Genomic DNA, 22,415 nt, shown 5'->3' with positions numbered 1-22,415 from the left:
AACGTAATGCAAGCCACTTATGTATGTAATTTAAATTTTCTAGTAGCCATATTTAAGAGTAAAAAGAAACAGGTGAGATTAATTTAATAAATACATTTGTTAGCCCAGTATATCCAAAATGTTATAGTTTCAACATGTAACCAATATAAAAATTATTAATGAGATATTTTACATTGTTTTGGTATTCTTTGAAATCCAGAATGTATTTTATATTTATAGCACATTCAACTTGAACTAGCCATATTTTAAGTACTCAGTAGTCACGTGTGGCCTGTGGCTACTGCATTGGCAAAAGAGATCTATAAGATTGCTTTTATGGGGACTCATTTAGCCAGCACATCTTAAGTCGTGCTGTTATAAATAGAAGTATCACGGTCTAATAGTTTACTAAGTGTTTAACCTAATGGCCCAGGGAATTGTGATTCCCTCACTCCAATCCCAAGGAGTTTATGAAGTAGAAAATGCATTAAAATTTGTGCCACTAAGAATTTGTTCATAAAAACAAAATACAGATTAAAATAAGCATCTGCCCTTTACCTTTCAGGCCTTTTAGACCCAGCCATTAAACTCATTAGTTTCAGTCAATATGTTTAGTATGACAATGATAATAATTGCTTTAAAATGCTAATTAACTACATACCTCATTATTTTTTTATTATATATATATTTATATTTTATTTATTTATTTATTTATTTTTGGCTGCGTTGGGTCTTCGTTGCTGCACGTGGGCTTTGTCTAGTTGCGGTGAGAGGAGGCTACCCTTTGTTGCGGTGTGTGAGCTTCTCATGGCGGTGGCTTCTCTTGTTGTGGAGCACGGGCTCTAGGCGTGCAGGCTTCAGCAGTTGCGGTGCGTGGGCTCAGTAGTTGTGGCTCGCAGGCTCTAGAGCGCAGGCTCAGTAGTTATGGCGCACAGGCTTAGTTGCTCTGCGGCATGTGGGATCTTCCCTGCCCAGGGCTCAAACCCATGTCCCCTGCATTGGCAGGTGGATTCTTAACCACTGCACCACCAGGGAAGTCCCTACCTCATTACTTTAAATTAAAAATATTATTTTAGACACACTACCAGTGAAGTCACTTGTCTAAACTACAAGATTCTGAAAAAGTTGTTTCTTTGCTAGCTGCTGTTGGACAAATGATGAATAAACTATTATAGAATAAACTATTATAGAATTTTGGAGTTTGTTCAGATATTAACTAGTATAATAGGACACATTTTACTTGGAATGTTTTTACTTTAAATCTTACCTTGAATATATAGCATATACACAGAAGTAATTCTGAATTACTTTGGAATTCACCTTCCAAATTCAGTATATTCAACCTACCTATTCAAAACTCACTTGTCAAACATTTAATTATAATTCTTAGGAAGTTAAATAGGTTGTACAACAAAAGTTAATTTATAAATCAGTTGTTTAGAATTTGGGATTTACTTTATAAATTATGGGTTGCTTTGAAAGCCTACCCAAGAGCCTGTTTAAACCATAATATATCTTTAACAGTATATATTTGTAATGAAAAAGTAGTAGAAATACTTATGCAAGTACCAAAAGATAATGCTACTGAATAAAATATTGTCATTGTGTTTCTCTTGATACTTACAGACAATGCATATATACTTAGAGGAAGGTGAGGGATTCTTAACAAAGAGACTGGTGTATGGTAGGCGCATAAGTTTCTGAAGATTCTAAAAGATATTTCTGTTTTCTTTTGAAAGCGATGGGAGAAAATAAACTTGTGAAGTTAGCCAAAGTACAGAAGAAATAATGGTTCCTCCACTTCCTAGAATGCGATTACATCTACTTGAAGGACCATAGTGAGAATTGCGTTAGTTAACTGAGATAATACAGTTCCAAACACAGAAAGGTGCTTAGTAACTTCAGTTCCCTTCCCTTTGGTCTTTATTATGCTTTATTTAACTTCAAAGTATACATTTTTTCTTTGATAGAGTTATGTCACAAGCACTAACTATTACCCAGGGATGGGGTTTGTTTCAAATGAAATGAAGAGAAGGAAAAGAAGAAAACTAAAAGGGGAGGGGGATGTAAGAAAAGATCCTTATGAGATGACTGAGCAAAGTCATATAAGACAAAAGAATAAAGGAGTTGTCTAAAGAGAAGAGGGGCAGAGGCACAGAGTTCTGTTGCCCAGGAAGGGTGAATTGTCTGTGATCATTGGAAGGCAGGACAGGTTGTTAGTGTCCTTGCAGGGATTAAAGGTTATGACAGAATTCAGTAGGACAGATACTTCCCATGCAGGACAGGTTAGTTTGATGTTCTAGCCCTGAGAAAGGGTTGGAAGGTTGGGGTAGATGTAATCAGGAGAAGGAAGTCTGCCATCAGCCATTTATATTGTATTAGCGGACCAAACCTGAAGTTGTTTTTTTTTTTAAAGCTGAAGTTTTTAAAGCCCAAGTATTTTAATTTCTGTTTAACATTTATTTATTTGTCCGTCTTATCTCCCAAGCCAAAAGCTTTTCTAGTAGAATGATAAAATATCTAATATGGTGATATACATATAGAACATGGTTTGACCATCATGTGTCAGGTGACTAAATACAGAAGTTTCTTAAACTTAATACAGCTCTTGATCCTCTGTGTTAGTCAGGCATGAGTCAAATGAAAAAGAAAGTCCTTGTACTGTGCCTTGAAGGTAGTAGAGAAACACATGGTAAAAGGTAATCTCCACAGTAATCAGAGCTTGAAGATCAATTCCCACTTATAAACAAATAGGTTATCCATTTCTGTTAGTACTCTACCACTGTAGCAACTGGAGGCCTTCAGGAATAATGAGAATAAATGTCAATAGAGCAGTATGTGACCCTCAAACAGTTGTTAATCACATCTTTATAAAGGCTACGTAGGACAGTGAAATGTGGAATTCTTCAATATTCTCCACTTTTAGGTGCCACCAGACTCATAAACTTCACGACCAGAGATAATAATTCTTCAATTTCAGATTTATTTTCACTGTGCCCATCTGCACTATTCTTGGCATGCCTTTGTTAAGGGTTGAAAACTAAGGAAGGATTTTATAATTTAGGCTGGGGTAGAGATCAGCTTTTAGTGGTCGATGATAAGAAGTAAGACTTTACATGTATAAACGGGTCTTCACTCACATGTATTTAGTAGGTTAAAAATCATGAAGACAAGTCTGATCCCTCTAAATTATTCTCTGCCTACTACCTACAAAGAAAAAAATAAATGCCTTACATCAGCATCCTAGCATAATGAAGAAGTGGATTCTGAAGATGCAACTTTATGGTCAAACTAGTGGTTAAGAACTGACAAGAAAAACTACATCTTACTCTTATCCAGCCATACCCCACCCGCTTCTCCCAACAGCACCTTGTATGTTTAGGTGAGTTTGAAAAACATTAATTAAACACTAACTATGAACCAAGCACTTGCTTGGTTCTAAGAATAGAGGGATGAATTAGGCCTAAGGAACTGAGAGTCTGGTCAGTGTCTAGGGAACTGGCAGTCAGGGTGGAGCCCAGCGTGAGTACTTGACACAGTGCATGAAGCTGGTAGTCATCTTCATCACTGTGTGTCAGCTAAGATACTTCAAGCTTTCTCAATATTATTTAATCTTAATTACCCACAAGGTATTGTCATTCCCAACTAACATAGATGAAAGAACTGAGATACAGTTACTTCACACCGCTACTTACGTGGGCGGGGTTAAGTAAGGTGCCTAAGAGAAGTAAATGGTTCCACCAAGACTCAAACTTAGATCTGTCATATTTCATTCGATTTACTGTTGCTACTTCTAGAATTTTTATATCCCTACTTTAATTTAGTGATAAGATATACGGCCTTGACTACCTTCAGTTTAATAGGGAGTTAATTTTTTTTTTCCTAACTTAATTTTGGTGACATCTATTTGTCTCTCAAGTCGCTTAAAATCTTAAACAGCAATATGGACTTACTGGATGCATATTTGATTTTCAGGTAAATCAGTAATACCCTACTTACCTATATAGTGTTAGATCATTCTTCATCTTATCTCTTTCACCATAGTTTTCTGTCATTCAATACTAAACATGAGACTTGGTGATACATTATAAACATAAAATTGATGTCATCTAGCCACACTAGATTTCAGGAACATACTGAGGAATATGAATATTTATAGCTGTTGCCTGACAACTGGACCTTATGACTAGTGGCAAAAAGAGGAGTTTAAAGAAACAAAGTAATGTTTTATGGATATAAAAGAATGAACAGAAATTATATATTAAAGAAAAAAAACAATATTTAGGAAATATTTCTTAGCATTATTGAACCTAGGAGTGACATGTCATTTATCCTAGTCTTAAGAGAAAAGGATTGAACCATAGGAAAGTAACTATATACTCATCTTTGTTATATTTGAAATTTCCTAAGAAATCCTTAGTAAGAATGAATGTTATTTAATCCTTTTAAATTTGGAAGCAAGTTTAATGACATCAGAAATAATGCCTCTCTCCTATCATAAAAACTATTTTAAAAAAAGCATTAAAATTAAATACATTAGGACCTTGTGATAAAGTTATTCCTAGGTTTCCTGCTATGGGAACATGTTCTTGATGACAGACACCAAGCTTTGATAAGGTAATAGTTACAGAATACTATTGAATAGAAGGACTAGAGTTTATCTAGTCTGATTTGTATTAACTTCATTTCATTCTTTCCTTCAACAGATTATACATTGAGCAACTTGGGTGTACCAGGAGTTCTTCTAAGCGTTGGAGATAAAACAGTGCATATGATAGATATGGAACCTATTCGTGTAGTGGGGAAGATAGACAAGTTAAAAATCAGTTACAAAACAATGTGACAAATGCTTCAGGGATGTGTTGTTTTGAGAAAATATCTGTTGCTATTCAAACACACTGGAGAACTTGGCAAATCAAGGAAAGCCTTTCAGGAGAAAATGATGTCTTGGCTGAGACTTAAAGGATAAGAAGAACTTAGCCAAGTCAGGATGGTGAGGTAGAGGGATAAGTTTATACCAGGCAGAGGAAACAGCACATACAAGGGATGAGAAGGGAGACCAGTGTGGCAAGACCTTAACATGTGAAGATGGGGATAGCGAGAGATAAGAGTTAAGCAGGTTCCAGATCACTCAGGTTCTCTTAAGACAAATCAAGTAGTTTAGACTTTTCCCAGAGAGCTCTGAAGAGCTATGGAAGGATTTTAATCAAGGATTTGCATTTTAAAAAGATCATCAGACCATAATATGGTAACTTTAGGAGACTTTCACAGGTAGCCTAAGATGGATATTCCCTACCTAATTTCACACTGTGGTGAACAGTGTCGGAGAGATTTTCTTATGAATGTTACTATGTGTGGCCTTAGTAATGAGAAAGAAGATCTGAGTTATATATTGACAGTTATGCAAAATCATTCATCATAAAATCCCAGAGCACTAGAACTCTATCCTTTTATAAATCAGAAGACTGAAGGCCAAGAAGCAAAATGACCTGCCGAGGTTGAAGAGTGACAGGTGACTCAGTGGTCCAGACTGGCTCAGACCAGCACCTCCTGACTTCTGGGTGTGGGTGTCCTTCCAGGATCCTGCACCATTTCCCCCTCAGAAGGGTTTCAAAAAACGAAATATTTTACAAAGGAAGAGGACAGTTGTGTTCAGAAGGGTCAAATTCTTCACTTTTTTTTCCTTTAGGAACCTTTCACAACCTTCTTCCTCAATGCAAATGACGGAAAATTTGACCATCCTAATCGAACCTTCTCGTCCGTTGCAAGGTCTTGGAGAACGAGTCAGAGAGATACTTCTGATGTAAAGGTAGGCCCTTTTATTTGTTGATATTAATTTCAAAATATGTTGAAGTTTTGATTTGTTTATTTTTTTAAGTGGGTGTATAAGATATTTTATTCCACAGCTTTATTCCATCATATTTTAAAATTATGTGGCATATCTAACCTAAGAGGAAACTAAAGGAAATAATTTTGAGCACCACAGAAAATGATTAGGATTCTTTTATATTATTCAGTTAAGGTGTTTTTGTTATTTCAAAAAATTCCTATCTAATTTAGATCGAACAATCAGGAGCTGGAAAGAAATTGCCTTTCCTGCTGTTAACTCAATATTTGGCCCATTCCATAAAACACAGCAGGAATTGGATTTGACCTTAATGTGTCATATTGTTATAGCTTGCCCAGCTTTGGGTTTACATAGCCTGGGGCAATTAATAAAGCATTAATGACAAGACCCATTTAAAATGTAGGCTTTTCTGTACAGCCTTAGCTTTTACTTGGCTGTGCCTGGGGATACTATGCAACAATACACATTAGATTAAACCAGCACACACACAATATCCAGGAACAGCCAGAGAGCGGAGTCATTTTACAGTTGGTACTACTCAACTATTGTTAAATAGAAAGATTTGTTTTTCATTTATATGGGCTTTTGTTTTTTAAAGAATGGTTGTATTTAAAACATTAAAATATATTTGCTCTCTCATTTTTCTCATTTTTTCCTGATAATAAGATTATATGATCAGGTTATTACATAGGTATATGTGTTTCTTATTTTAATCCTCTTTTCTTCAAACTTTTCCCATCACTGCCACTCATGCTGTTGAATATACAAATATTATAGTATCATTCCATTTAGTGTCTTAATCCAACAAAAGACAGTGAATTAAAGTCAAAATTGTCATTTACATATTTATGCTTATCTATTGGCAAATATTTTTAAAAGACAATTACAGTGCTACTGAACTGTAAGAAATTGGATGAATACAACTTTTATTTAGTTTTTTTCAAAGCAGAAAACAAAGGGAATGAATCCAAGTAATGTGTAGCATATCTGTGTGTCTTATTCGTTGCCATCAAAGTTTGCATATAATTTATACATACAATGTATTCACATTTGGAAGTAAGATAATGTAACATGCATTCTTGCTATATTAAACTCTTAAGGCCCATATATTTCTCCAAACAGACTTATAATTTCACTGAGAAATTTTTCCACTTTAAAAGATCCATAAACCACCATTTAAACTGACTTACAACCAATGAAATCAAGAAGGGAGTCCATTTCTTACTTAATAACACTTTGGACATAAAATGGGGAGTCCATAGGCTTCTAGAATTAGCACAGTGTCTTTAAAAGGCATTCAGTAAGTATTTTATATGTGAATTAAATATTCTTATCTATATTTTAAGATTTCCTATCATATGTAAGACTATTTATATCTCAATTCAGTATCCATATTATATCAAACTCTTTCAAGTGAAAATGCCTGTTCACTCTTGACATCGTCATAAAACAGAAACTCGGCTTTTCAACTTAACTCAAAGGTTCACCCTCACAAGTCCACACACATGAGCCAGTCATCCTAATTTATGTCGCGTTTTAGGCTTTACCTTCTATCCTGAGAGCTTTATTGATGCTTCCGATCACCAGATATCTCCCCTAGTTACATGTCAGTCTCTGAGGACCAGTGCCCGTAAAGCCGAATTCAGGCTTTTCCCAAGAATTCTCCCAGCAGTTTTCCTTTTCTGAAACTTTCCAGAAACATTTATATTTTGTTACCCTTTGGCTCCTGGGGGCACATCGTCAAGGACAAGGACCAATGTGGCTATCACTAATTCAGGACATTTTAAGTTTTTTATCCCAGGTAGCTGTACTTAATACAAACAGATACCGTCCTCCAACCCCCCAACTTAATTAGTTCATAAGACGCTCACTTCCTCAGCCTGACATTGCATGGATTGCTCTCATTTTCAGTTCTCTCCCACCACCACCCTGAACCTTTTATATTCTATGATAATATACTTCCCATGTAGACCCCTTCTTTTTGAAGCCTGCACATTGTCTACATATACAATAATTTATACACGCAATCTTCTATTGATGGATAGTTTGTCTTTCTCTCTGATCGTTATTGTTAAACACAGGCTGCCGTAAATCCTTGCACAGATATCTTGATGAACTTTGTGTGTATATGTGAAGATAATTCTTGTTAATGGGACTGGTGGCTCAAAGGCTATATACATCTTTAATTTTGAAAGATACTGCCAAACCTTCATTCCCAAAGATGATCATTCACTCCCTTCACAGCATCGTGTGCGGATGCCACCTCCCCCATGCCCCCTGCCCCGACCATCACTCTTATAATAAACAGTGTAACTTGTGCTAATCTGGTGAGTGAAAAATGGAGTCAGCTTTGTTTTGGCTTACACTTCATTAATTATGAGTGAAGTTGAGCATTTTTCATATAATTATTGACGTGTAAACTTGCTCATATCTTTTGCCCATTCTTCAGTTGGGTCATATGTCTTTTTCCTATTGATTTGAAAAAGATCTGAAATTGACTGCAGAAAGTTGCATTGCAAGTATGGTTTCTCAGTCTTTCACCTTTGCTATATCTCAATTATATTTTTGTGGTTTTGTGTATGTGTGTGTGTGTGTCCAAATGTATCACTCTTTCCCTTTATAACATCAGAATTCGGGGGTCCTCATTGAGGGAATGTTAGAGAGAACTTTTTTGGTAATAATGATGGTTTTATGCTTGAGATTTTCTAAATTCATGTTTAAATGTATTGATTAATATGTACGGTATTTTTCCCTCTACAATAATACCTGATTTAGCAGGGAAGAATGTGTTACCAAGAGTAATACAGTTTTAAAGCCTAAACTCTTGACTTCTTATCACTAAGCTGTTAAAACATTTTATATGTAATTTTAAAGAAATGTTTTTATATTTCTGAAGAAAAGTACATCTGCAATATCTCCTAACTTAGGTAAGGTCTCATATAAGGGAGAACTAGGACAGAGTAGATGGTTTTATTCTGTCTTTTCTTTGTTACCATCGGTCTCTTCCTGTGGTAATGAATACAAGCTGGGCAGAGAAGACTTGGTGATCTCTCAGGAGAGAGGCCTCCCGAGTTAAGTCAGACCAGTTCGTTTTTACTTTATTTTTTTAATTTCCCTCCTCCAGCATAGTCTTGGTAACAATGACATTCAACTTACTGAAGTTCTTATACTAATTTTCCTTAATGCCTTCCAAAGTTGTTGTATTACTTTTGAATAGCTATGTAGATGTCAGAAAAGGGAGCTGTGACAAAATGTCATTAAGGTGACATAGTGTAAATTAATACAGTTAATGGAGGTGCTCACCACTGACTCATTGACCCATTATGAGCTCTTGTGGAATCAACGAATGCCAGGGCATCAATCTTTTGAAAAAAGGAAGAAAAGAGATGGCAGCTTTAAAACCTTGCAGTGAATTATATTAGAAAAGTGAAAACGTCTGGGTTGGATTTGATTTCACTAGGCAGCCATAAAATGGTATGCTCTCTCAGCAAACTATATTAAACTGAAATGTCAAATTTGATGCAGTTGGTATACAATTATGATAGTGTTAATAGTGGTCTTCTATCATTCTAAGACACACTTTCAAGTCCAATTTCTCAGCAGCTTGAACTTGTCATAAGCTTGTAAATTAGAAATTGTGTTAGAGGATATTTTCTTATTATTGACGGGACGCATATAATACTATTAACTGTACCATGGGGTTTTAGTATAGCTGTTAAAATAAACTAGAAATCACATTTACAGACACAAAATGCCTGTTTTAATATTCATCTTGCCATTTCTTTAATAATATTTGGTGCCTTTCTGCACTATTTTTCATTTAGGAAATTTTAAACTACTTGGACTCTTTCCTTAAAGAGAAGCTGATTAACAGAAATCTATCAATGGGAAGAGAGTAAACAGAAGAGCTGTTATTTTAAGTGGGCAAGCTAGTGCCGGAGCTACCTCTATAGAAGCACACTTACAAGTTATAATAGAAGAGTTCATTCTTCTTGAATAATTCTCAATAGTTTTCAAGCATGCTTTTTTCTTGGTCATTTGATGCAGTCCTCAAAACAGTCCCCTGAGATAGAGATCATTATCCCTGTTCCGTAAAGGAAGTTCACAGATATTAAGTGGCTTGCCTAAATTCACGCAGCAGGTCAAGAGGGAGCCAGAACTAGCACTGAGGGCTGTTCAGTTATTTCCAGTGCTTTATTCATTGGATACTTTGCTGCTTTCATTCTTCTGCATGATCTCACAATTATATCCAGCCACGTTGACTAGCTTGGAGTAACTGACAGACCAAGTCATACTCTAATAATTTATTGCTATGTACAAAGCACCCTCCAAAATTAGTGACTTATAAAAACACAGCCATTTATTTTCTCAGAGTTCTGCAATCAGAATGGGGCTCATCAGGTACTTGTCTCTTATCCATGTCAGGTCCAAGCGGGTGGCTTCTCTGGGTCTGAAAGATTTAAGATGACTTCATTCTCATGTCTGGTCCCTTAGCAAGGATGGCTGGAACATCTGGGGACTGGCTGGCCCTCTATCTCTTTGTGTCTGGGAAGATCATCACAATTTTTTTCATAGTGTCTGCCTACCAAGAGGATAAAAAAATGGGAACTGCAAAGCTACTTAGCGCCTAAGCTTGGAAGTCACATAGTGTTACCTACCTCCACAGCATTCTTTTGGTCAAGCAAGTTACAGGGCCAGCCCAAGTTAAGGGGGAGGAGAAGTGGACTCCACTTCCCCATGAGATGAGCAGCAAAATCACATTTCAGATGGACATGGGGGTCAGGGGGATTGTTCTGGCCATCTTTGAAAACAATCTACTGAAGTCCTCTCCCCAGTCACAATTCACATTCCTCCTACAAGCAAAATATATTCAACTTGTTCCCCACAGTCTCATCCCACTATTGTATCAGGCTCAAAATCTAGTAGCTCATGATCTATATCAAGTCCACATAGAGATGAGGTACAGAAATTCCTAATTTGGAGACCTGGAAGCCAAAAAGATAAGTTATCTGTCCCACGTATAATTCAGCTCCCAGTGGTAAGACAGGAACAGGTAAACATCAACAGACATTCTGTTCAAAAATGGGGGAGTGTGGAAGGTACATAGCAGTCATTGAGTAGCTTTCTCCATATGCTTCCTGATCATAGAAAGTTGGGGCCAAGGCCTCCTTTGCCCAAGTTGGTGCAGCAACTTAAAAAATTTGTGGATTTTCTATGTATCAAAGTATAGTTCACTGTCAGAAAAAACTCTTTCTCACAAGTTCTTTCAAGACAGGATCCTCCCTACTTCAGGCTGTGATTAGGATGCCCTTTATAATGCTCATAAGATTCTTGGAATCCCTTCGTGTGGCCGAGTGAGTCTGCAAACCTCTATCTTAAGTTTTTCTGAGCATTTATAAAAGGTTTTACAGGCACCCTTTTCCCTATGGCCATATTTTACTTACAGCACCTTAGAGCTGATCTTTGTCTGAACCTTTTTTAATTTTGAGAATCTGACAAGACTGTCCTAGGCCCCTATGTCTCTCTAAATACTGCTTTAAATCTGAGCAGTTTCTTCCTTAGCTCATAATACCTTATCCATATACCTTTGAAAGAAACCAGTGGTCACTTTCAGCATTCTGCCTGGAAATATCTATAACCAGAAGCACAATTTCATTCGGTACTTTTTCTGTCTTTGAAATGATTGCAGGTACTAGTCTTATTAGTTTATCCCACACTACGTATCACGCATTGATTTCCTCCTGCTTCCAATAGCAACGTCCTTACTGATCTTCCACCAGCAGTGTCCCCAGCATCCTTCCAGCCTCTGCCTACTGCCCTGTCCCAAAGCCAAGGCCACGTGTTTTAAGTTTTTATTACTTCAGGACTCCACTCCCAGGCATTAATTTCTGTTTCAGTTATCTATCACGGTGTAACAAATCACCCAAACCTCATCTTAAAACAGCATCAATTATTATTTGTTGACAATCATGCAATGGGAGTTAAGGCTCAGAGGGGACCACTCACCTCTGTGCTACAGTGACAGCTGGAGAGGCTTGGCTGGGTCAGAGAAGCAAGATGGCTTCACTCCCATGTTTTGCGCCTCGTCTGATGGAGCTGATGGAGCGGTCAGGGACTGTCCAGGCCTGTCTGTCTGTCCACATGATCTTTCCAGCAAGGCAGCCACACAGTTTCATGTGATGGTGACTTCTAAGGGAACAACCATGGAGGCTGCCAAGCCTCTTAAGACTTAGGCATCTCTGCAAGCCCTGAAATGTCGTTTTGTCACATTCTGTGTGTTGAAATAAGCCAGCCCATATTCAGAGAGAAGGGAAATAGACTCCACCTCTTTATGGGAGGAACAGTAAAGTGGAAATGCCAGACAGCATGCAGGATGAGAGGGATTATTATGGGGATCGTTGAGAAAACTCTGTAAGTTACTAATTTAAAAAAAATTGTTAAGTTTCAGTTTGGTTTATACATCCAGTTCAGTCTGTGCATTTGGAAAAACCAAAATCTGAAGTGCAAAAAACTTATAAAAATATATCTGATTAGCCTAGGTAGCATGTAAGCTAGTCCATATGTTTGATAGAAAACACTTAAATTGTCTGAAGTGTCTACAGAGCTTTTTTTTTTTTTTTTTAACTGATTATGGGATATACTTTGATACTAAGTAAACTCTGTTGATAGAGTAAATAATAGCTTCAAAAAGTATTTTGCATAAAGCTATGAAATGCATTGTTTCACACACATTACCCCCATTTAATCCTCACATCCACACTGTGATTTAGTTGCTGTCATCATCACAATTTTGCATATCAAGAAACTGTTTTTTTCTTAAAGTTTAAGAAACTTACCCAAGCTGGTGAGAAGTCTGTATTTCAACTCAGAACCATTTGATTCCAATGCACAGAAAGCTGCCCTTCCCCGGTAGAAGGGGTAGTCCCAGAACTGACAGCCTGACAGCCTCCCCCTTCACTACGACTAACTGGTAGCCCTGCGGTAACTCTGCTTTAACTAATACTGTTTGAAAACCTGTTACCGCTATTCCATGCCTGAAGTTCAGGATATGATAAATATATAGTAATGATCTGTTCATTTTTCATTCCACAAATATGTATTGAGTACCTTTTTTATATGTCAGGCACCATTCTTACCACTGAGTGGTGAGCAAGTGAGATCCCTTATTGATGGGATTTCTGGAAGAATGAGGATACATACCTTAGGAAGCTTTTGTGAAGATTAAGAAAAAGATGTAAAGTACTTAGAACAGTGTCATGACACAGTAAGATACAAATAAGTAATTCCTGCTGTTTTAAGATTGAATGGCCAGATGTGACATTTCAGCTGTTTCCTTGTCTTGGAGCCCAGATACAGTAATTGTCATCTTCTTGTACATAACATTTGAATCTCAGAGGTGAAACTCTCTTAACTCATTAATTTTTTTAGAATAAGCAAACCTTTTAAATAATATAAATGTGAATATTAATTATATATGAATGCCCTATATTTACATACTAACTTTAAATTTAAAATGCCATTTGAAACAAGATTTTAAAGCAATAAAATTAAGATATAAAAACTTGCACCCACTCTGCTGTTTCAGCAACTTCTCCCTAGACTTTCTGTGATTTTACTCTCTTTTCCTTCCCCTTCAAGGAAAAAGACAAAAACAAAAACAAAAAAACCAAAAAACTTAAACTTCCCCAGCTCAAGACTTCAGGGTTCAGACTGCTTTAGTCACTTACAGCTCTGGTCTTTTGAAGCTTCGAGGGGCTTTGCAAATATGCTGTACTTCAGGAATTTCTTCATATTGCTTTAAAATGTGTCTTTTTTTTTATCTGCATCCTAAGAAAACAAAAAATATTGTTAGAGTAAATCTGGGGGAGTTTCTTCTTCCCGTCAAACGTCAGGCCTCCAGCGGCTTACACCAACATCTTAGCTAATACCCTAATTTATGACCACATTCTGGTCGGCCAGATGAGGACCAGAGTGGAGAAAATGTCTCACTTAGGATCATCCCGAAGGCCCTGGTAATCCTACTTTTTCATGATTGGCTGCGATTCAAGCCTTCAAGGTCCCCACCCCCCTCCCGCTGTTCTAAATAACCCTCAGAGGAGAGGTTCCTCAGCCTCGCTTTGTTCTCCTTGGTGGTAGCAGGCTTTCAGCCCCTTCTTTCTGGAGAGCTTAAGTTAAAACGAAAAAGACTTGCTTCCTTCACTTCTTCAGTTTGGGTACAATTTTGCTGGCAACGTTAAAACCAACTTTTTCTAAATTTAAATTGAACTCTTTTACACCTTTGAACCTTCTAACAAAACTAGAATAAGCAAGATAACATTTTTTAAGCTGCAAAAGTTTCCTCTCGAAAGTTACAAATTTTATTTCTGGGTGCATCCTTTTTCTTTTATTTAATAAAGTACTTTATTGGCTCTTTTCCTATCTTGAAGCATTCTTGCAACCATCTCCATAGTCCCCAGAAGATTTCTAGTGATATTAAAATGATTTTATCTCATATCTTCAATAGTTTAATATTTAATGAGTACCTGCTGCATACAAAGTATAGCACCAAGAGCTGTGGGGGATTTAGCAAAATATAAACCTACAAAATTAGGCTCAAAGTCTGCTTTGCCCAAACTGTTATTAATATAAAATCCTAGGCTTCTTATGCCTTTGTGAGTCTAATTTAATGACATTCAGTGAAATAGTATTACAGTGGCAAGTAGGTTAATAATAACCACGTATTTTATATGCCCCTATACCACAGGAAAGAATGGGAAACAATATATATGAAAAACATTAGAGCACCAAGACACTTGAAGATAAACCGAAACTCTTTGGGCTGTCTAAATAAAAAATAAATCCATGTTGCTATATCCATGTGGATGTATATCCCTCTCAGTCCTCAAGGAAGCTTACATAGGCTAGTTCTAGAGATAGAACATGGACACAAATAACTGACGAAAGACAGCTCGGAAATCCCTGACTTATGTGAGCTTATTACACATAAATCACCCTCTCCATGGAGCAACTGCACGAACTTACATTCCTCTCCCCATTTTGGACCGTTTGGGTTGCTATTGATACTCATTGTCATATATAAAATGGATAATGTGCAAATAGCAATGTGCTTTATCTTCTCTACATCTTATACTAATTTCCCACATTTTCCCAAGCAATGAGAACAAGATCAAAAGAAAATTGTGTGGTTATTGTCTTGGTCAGCTCAGGCTACTGTGTTTTACCATAAACTAGGTAGCTTATAAACAACAGAAATGGGTTCCTCACAGTTCTGGAGGCTGGAAGTCCAAGATCAAGGTGCCCACATAGGTTCTGTGTCTTGTGAGAGCCTGCCTCCTGGCTCACAGAAGGACGTGTTCTTGTATGTCCTCACATGGCAAAGAAAGGAAGCAAGCTCTCTCAGGACTCTCACCAGGACACTAATCCGTTCACTAGGGATCCACCCTCATGACCTCATCTAATCCTAATTACCTTCCAAACACCCTACCTCCTAATATCATCACATTAGAGGATAGGGTTTCAACATTTGAATTTTGGAGGAATAGAATATTCAGTCTGTAACAGTTACACATTTCTGATTGAGTACAAATACATGAGAATAGCAATGATACTTTACTTCTACCTTCTAATCAGTGACCACACACCTTTACCAAATTGGCCCCTCAGTGCAACATGGTATATACACTGTCATGCTTGCCCAGCCCAGAAGTCAAACTCATGATAGTCATTGCTGATAGATGTTGCTGAAGCACCCCTTAGCCCCTGGTTTATCCACCACCTAAGCTGTATCATTATCTGCAAACAGAATGTTTGTTTACCTATTAGTTTTTCTTTTAGCCCCTTCTCAATTGCCCCCTCACATTCAAGTCACTGAAAAATTACATTAACATATTAATTTCACTGTAGTTCTCCTTTCCCACAGTTCCTTGTGCCCCTGATATCTTGTACGTAGTTCATTATTAATATATATTTGCCTCTCCGTATGAGCCATCTAATTCCCTCTCCTTTTTGCATCCCCCGGTCCACATCTTTGTTTACTCATCCTCACGTGTGTTGCGGATGGCCCTCCCTGGTACAGTCCCACAATATGTCCCCTTACTCAACACAGCCGCAGCTTCCCGTCCCTCTTCCCTCCCGTTCTCCTTGCTGCTGCTGGTTCCCCCTCTCCCCCTCCCCACCCACACATATTCCTAGTCTCTCCCCTCTCCAGTTCATTCTTTACTTTGACACCCAATGTCTTGCTTTAAAATAAATGTAATCATGTCAATAGCTCTTTTTTTTTTAAAAAATTATTGCCAGTATGACAAAATCCAAAGAGCTTAGATTGGCATAAAACTTCCTTTGTCATCTGACTCCATACACCTCCCACCATCTCATTCCGCCCCATCTTGATCTGTCCCCCAATATATCCTACACTCCACCCATACCCGGTTCGTACCACTCCTTGATAATACTCTCTGCCAGTCCCCCTGCCCCTTTCCCCACCTTTATCTTGCGATGGTTGAACTCAACGTCTGATCTCCAGTGAAGTCTTTTCTGACTTGCCCAGAGTTCCCTGCTCTGTCCTCTCTGCTCCCTTGTGCTCTGTTTATACTTTCACAGCTATTATTGTTGTGCATTATAACCATCTGTTTATACATTTTCCCCATAGACCAGACTATGAATTACTTAAAGGTAAGGCCATGATTGTTCATTATTTGTTTTCTTAGTACCCATTACAATGCCTGGTACTCAAACTTTACTACATGAATAAATAAATATCAGGGAATTATATAATGGGTTTTAGAGAGATTTCTATTTAAATGGTTTAAATAGAAGAAAAATTATGATTCTTAAAAAACTAAGCTCTGCTTATCCAGAAAATTCATTTACACAAATCTGTTCAAACTCCCATAATGCTGGAGAAAATAAACATGATTATATTTTTCTATGGTTCACATTTGTTATCATAAGAACGGATAATGATCAAATTCTCACAGAGGATTGCTAAGATAAACACTTATGCTATAGCAGATAAATGTTGGCTTTAGCAGGAGAACCCATAAAGAGAACACTTTTTTTAAATTAATTTTTATTGGAGTATAGTTGCTTTACAATGTTGTGTTAGTTTCTACCGTACAGCAAAATGAATCAGCTATACATATACATACATTCCCTCTTTTTTGGACTTCCTTCCCATTTAGGTCACCACAGTGCATTAAGTACAGTTCCCCATTTGTTCTCTATTTTATGCATAATATCAATAGTGTATTTATGTCAATCCCAATCTCCCAATTCCTCCCATCCCCCGCCCTTTCCCCCTGGGTATCCATACATTGGTTCTCTACATCTTTGTCTCTATTTCTGCTTTGCAAATAAGATCATCTATACCGTTTTGCTAGATTCCACATATATGTGTTAATATACGATATTTGTTTTTCTCTTTCTGACTTACTTCATTCTGTATGACACTCTCTAGGTCCATCCACGTCTCTACCAATTACCCAGTTTCACTCCTTTTTATGGCTGAGTAATATTCCATTGTACATATATGCCACATCTTCTTTATCCATTCACCTGTTGATGGACATTTAGGTTGCTTCCATGTCCTCACTATTGTAAATAGTGCTGCAGTGAACATTGGGATGCATGTATGTGTCTTTTTGAATTACAGTTTTCTCTGGGTATATGCCCAGTAGTGGGATTGCTGGGTCATATGGTATTTTTAGTTTTTTAAGCACCCTCCATACTGTTCTCCGTAGTGGCTGTATCAATTTACATTCCCACCAACAGTTCAAGAGGGTTCCCTTTTCTCCACCCTCTCCAGCATTTATTGTTTGTAGATTTTTTGATGATAGCCGTTCTGACCTGTGTGAGGTGATACCTCATTGTAGTTTTGATTTGCATTTCTCTAATGATTAGTGATGTTGAGCATCTTTTCATGCGTTTGTTGGCCATCTGTATGTCTTCTTTGGAAAAATGTCTGTTTAGGTCTTCTGCCCATTTTTGGATTGGGTTGTTTGTTTTATTGATATTGAGCTGCATGAGCTGTTTTTATTATTTTGGAGATTAATCCTTTGTCAGTTGCTTCATATGCAAATATTTTCTCCCATTCTAAGGGTTGTCTTTTCATCTTGTTTATGGTTCCCTTTGCTGTGCAAAAGCTTTTAAGTTTAATTAGGTCCCATTTGTTTTTTGGTTTTTTTTCATTACTCTAGGAGGTGGGTCAAAAAAGATCTTGCTGCAATTTATGTCAAAGGGTGTTCTACCTATGCTTTCCTCTAAGAGTTTTATAGTGTCTGGCCTTAAATTTAGGTCTTTAATCCATTTTGAGTTTATTTTTGTATATGGTGTTAGGGAGTGTTCTAATTTCATTCTTTTACATGTAGCTGCCCAGTTTTCCCATCACCACTTATTGAAGAGGCTGTCTTTTCTCCATTATATAGTCTTACCTCCTTTTCATAGATTAGTTGACCATAGGTGCGTGGGTTTATCTCTGGGCTTTCTCTCCTGTTCCATTGACCTATATTTCTGTTTTTGTGCCAGTATCATACTGTCTTGATTACTGTAGCTTTGTAGTATATTCTGAAGTCAGGGAGCCTGATTCCTCCATCTCTGTTTTTCTTCCTCCAGATTGCTTTGGCTATTCATGGTCTTTTGTGTTTCCATACAAATTGTAAAATGTTTTGTTCTAGTTCTGTGAAAAATGCCATTGGTAATTTGATAAAGGGAACACTTTTGTGTATGTTTTTCTTGGGCTGAAGAATCCAGTTTATTTGAAGACCTCAGTGTCTGGTGGTTTTTTTTTTTTTTGGTGGGCATGGTTGTTTATTTTTTAGCTTTTCTATTTATCACTGTGTATTCCAAAGTGAGATTCAAATTTCGGGTACTATGCCATCCATGTCAGACATGTTACACAAATAAATGTTCTTATGCTTTTCACAAATAAAGTTAATTTAACCCTCTTCTTGATATTTGAAAAGATCAGTATTTTTCATAGTATTGATGGTAAACATAAAACTACCATGTTTTTTGTTTTCATTTCCTCTATTTGTTGTGTTTTTTTTTTTAAAAAGGGCAACAAATTAAAACTTTTAAGGTCATAAAATCAATTCATTCCTGTATCGTATTTATTCTAAAGTTACATAAACCACATATTAGATGTGCATCAAACACAAGTTTGCCTTGAACCCAGTTGTTAATGCCATACTTACATACAAGTAACACAAGTTATCTTTGCATTCAAGTTAAGAACTTAGTATTCAAGTGGCATGCATTAAATATTTAAACTTATTATGTTGCATATCATCTCTTATTGTATTTAGTGGTAGGTATAAAAACAATTTATTTTGCCAAATTATAAAACAAAACAATGAGTCTCTTCATAAAAATCATGTATTGTAATTGCCAGTGGAGTCAAAAAGAAAAGTAGAAGACATTACATGATTTTTAACCAATACTGGCAACACCTTTTTTGAATTTGGATATTTTATTAATAGCATTTGGAAAAGTTTGTTGAACAGCACAGACTTGTAGGTATAGCCTTATATATTTGTTCACTGACACTATTGGGAATATTGTTGATTCTGTAACCCATTTCTCTTAACTAATTTGTGGCAAGATAAGATTGAAAATCTTATAAACATAAATTATCAAGCATATTGTTCAAGAAAAATGTTTGCCTTCTTTTCCTAGACTCCTATCTAAAGAAAATTAAATAAAGAATGGAACTAAGTAATAAAATATTGAATTTAAGTAAAGAAATTAATTCTGTTTACAGTTGTTATAAATTAATACTTTCATTCAACTGATTTTTAAAATGGTTTAATATGCTACATTTTTATTCCTGGCAGGAACTAATTCCAGAGTTCTATTACCTACCGGAGATGTTCGTCAACAGTAATGGATATAATCTTGGAGTCAGAGAAGATGAAGTGGTGGTAAATGATGTTGATCTTCCCCCTTGGGCAAAAAAACCTGAAGACTTTGTACGGATCAACAGGATGGTAAGAGCGATTTTGTTTTTGCTTGAGCAGTCACAAGGAAGTAAAAAATATTCTGTAGTTTAGTTTTCAGCTACTAACAAATCGTCTTTTAACATCTATAAATACAAGGCTAAATTTTTGAGAAAGAAAGCATTTTACTGTTGTCTTTTGACAGCAGTTCTTTGTTGTAGAGTGGATTTTCCTTTCATGAAGACTAATAAAGGAATGGTAATTCAGTTATATTTGCTCCCTTAGGAGAAGACAATCAGATGAGCATCTGTTGACTAATGTATTCTAAAATGGTCGAAATTGATGCCCATTCCTTATTTTTGTCTATTGGCTAAATCTGCACTCTTTTTTCACTCATAAAATACTCAAAACAAAATAATGTACATTTAGAACATATTTGTATGTAGGAAATTATAAGCTGTGAAACATACCTTAAAATGTAATATACTTGACTAAGAGAACACCCATCTTGTAAACATTCTTAGATAGAAAATGTCATTACTTTTTGAATCTGTATGACAGATGTCTGGGTGTCCAAATAGAAAATGTGTAAATAGAATGTTTGCATGTGGTTATTTTATAGATCTTAATATATTTTATCCATATTTAAGGAGATTTTAATCTCAATGGGGTTACGGTACATGGAAATGAACCACTTTACCAAAGGTCTCTAGTGCACTATTGTTCTTGGCCAATTGAGGAATTATATCAATAAAGCCTATGACCCCAAATATGTTTTTAACCCTGTTTCACTCCCAGTTTTTCCAGCTGTCCCATAAATACGTTTTATTACATTTTGACAGCTTATTTATTTGAATTAGAATCCAAATAAGGTCCACATATTGCAGTGGACCTCACATATCCCTCAGTCTCTTCTTTAGTAAGAGATGTATAATTCACATATATCACACAGATACAATTCCCATACCATACAAGTCAACCATTTAAAGTAAAGGGAAAAAATCAGTGGGTTTTAGTCTATTCACAGAGTTGTGCAACCATCACCACAGTCACTTATGAACATTTTCATTACCCCATTAAGAAACCCAATACCCTTTAGCATCTCCCCCTGCCCATTTTCCCCATTCCCCCAACCAGCCCTAGGCAACCACTAATCTACTTTCTGTCTCTAAAGATTTGCCTATCCTGTTTATTTCGCATAAACAGGATCATACAATATGTGGTTCCTTCTTCTACCCCTGATTTTATGTCTCTTTTCGTCACTGTCAGTCACATGCTCCCTTCAATTTTAGAGCTATTTTTCTGTCTCCAAGAAATATTTTACTTTTAATACACTTTATTTTAGAAAGCTGGTACTGAGACAGTAGACCTATGTTTAAAGTTACTGTATAGATAATCTGTAATCTAGTCTCCCCCTGAGGTAATATCATGTAGTACATAAATTTTATATAGGATTTCTCTCACTTCTCGATCTGGAAATTGGCACTTTCAGGTATATGGCATAATCTCACACCATCTTCTTTAACAACAGATTATCTCTTCAATTTATCTTTTTAATGTGAAGGATTTATACTTTAGTGATGCCTACTTCTAAAGTCTATACTTATTTTTAGAACTGGTTGTTTATTATTACCACAATACCCTTACATACTTGAATACTGGCTATGATATCCGTGTAAGGATACCAGATCCACAAGCTCAACCCTGGAACCCACTACATACTGAGTTGTGTCTGAGATGTGTCTCTCAGTCACATCATTTCACTGTATATTTCTAGAGCCAAGAACTGTGCCTGCAAGAGTAGTTAGTCACCAGATATTTGCTGTTATGAATGATTGAATGAATCACATGGGGTAATAATCTTAATGATTTTAGCATGTTGTCTAGTTAGGTCCAAACTAGTGTAACGAAATGAATCCTTCACTCAGGCAGGCAAAGTAGCAAAAATTGTTGGACCAAATTTTCTCTTGCTCTGATTAAACACAGGTTTTTATGTGGCTGCTAACAATTAATAAATGCCAGGTGGTTTTATTGGAAAGAATACTTGGGGTTTAAAAGTTTCCTGGCTCTTGAATCTGAGCTTTGCCATTTACTAGCTTCATTGCCCTGAGTAAATTATGGAGCATCTCTGGTTCTCATATTTCTCATCTGTAAAGTGGGACTACCTTACGAGTGTTCTTAAAAAATCATTATTTGTGATAAAATTCACTTGTACAATTTTAATTATTTTTAGCAAATTTACAGAGTTGTGTGACCATCACCAAAATCTAATTTTAGAACATTTCTTTTGCCCCAGAATTATCCTGTGCCCACCTCCAGCCCCAGACAATCATTAGTCTGCCTTCTCTCTCCATAGGTTTGCCTCTTCAGGACATTTTTCTTAAATAGACCCATACAATATGTGTTCTTTTGTGTTTGATGTCTTTCACTTAGCATAGTTTTTGAGATTCATCCATGTTGTAGCGTATATCAGTTTTTGTTCCTCTTTTTACATAATGATAGTCCACTGTATGGATATACCACATTTTGTTTATCCATTCATCAGTTGATGAACTTTTGAGTTGTTTCCACTTTTTGGCTGTTATGAATAATTCTACTATGAATGTTCACATAGAAGTCTCTATATGGACATGTGTTTTCCTTGCTTTGGGATATAT

General features: G+C 36.4%; 1 protein-coding gene across 1 annotated transcript in view; it reads left to right on the top strand.

Moving 5' to 3' along the window:
* Positions 1-22,415, top strand: part of NBEA (neurobeachin) — a 620,750-nt gene that overhangs the window by 544,265 nt on the left and 54,070 nt on the right. The window contains exons 47-48 of the mRNA XM_022574654.2: positions 5,669-5,788; positions 19,657-19,809. Of these exons, the coding sequence (XP_022430362.2) occupies positions 5,669-5,788; positions 19,657-19,809 (273 nt within the window). The remainder of the gene's footprint in view (positions 1-5,668; positions 5,789-19,656; positions 19,810-22,415) is intronic.

This window comes from Delphinapterus leucas, chromosome 18 (assembly GCF_059928025.1).
Source record: "Delphinapterus leucas isolate spDelLeu-1000000601 "Yukka" chromosome 18, BTC_Dleu_Yukka2, whole genome shotgun sequence".
NCBI classification, from domain to species: Eukaryota; Metazoa; Chordata; class Mammalia; order Artiodactyla; family Monodontidae; genus Delphinapterus; species Delphinapterus leucas.
The sequence above is the reverse complement of the archived record's forward strand: the minus strand, read 5'-3'. Positions and strand labels throughout refer to the sequence as shown.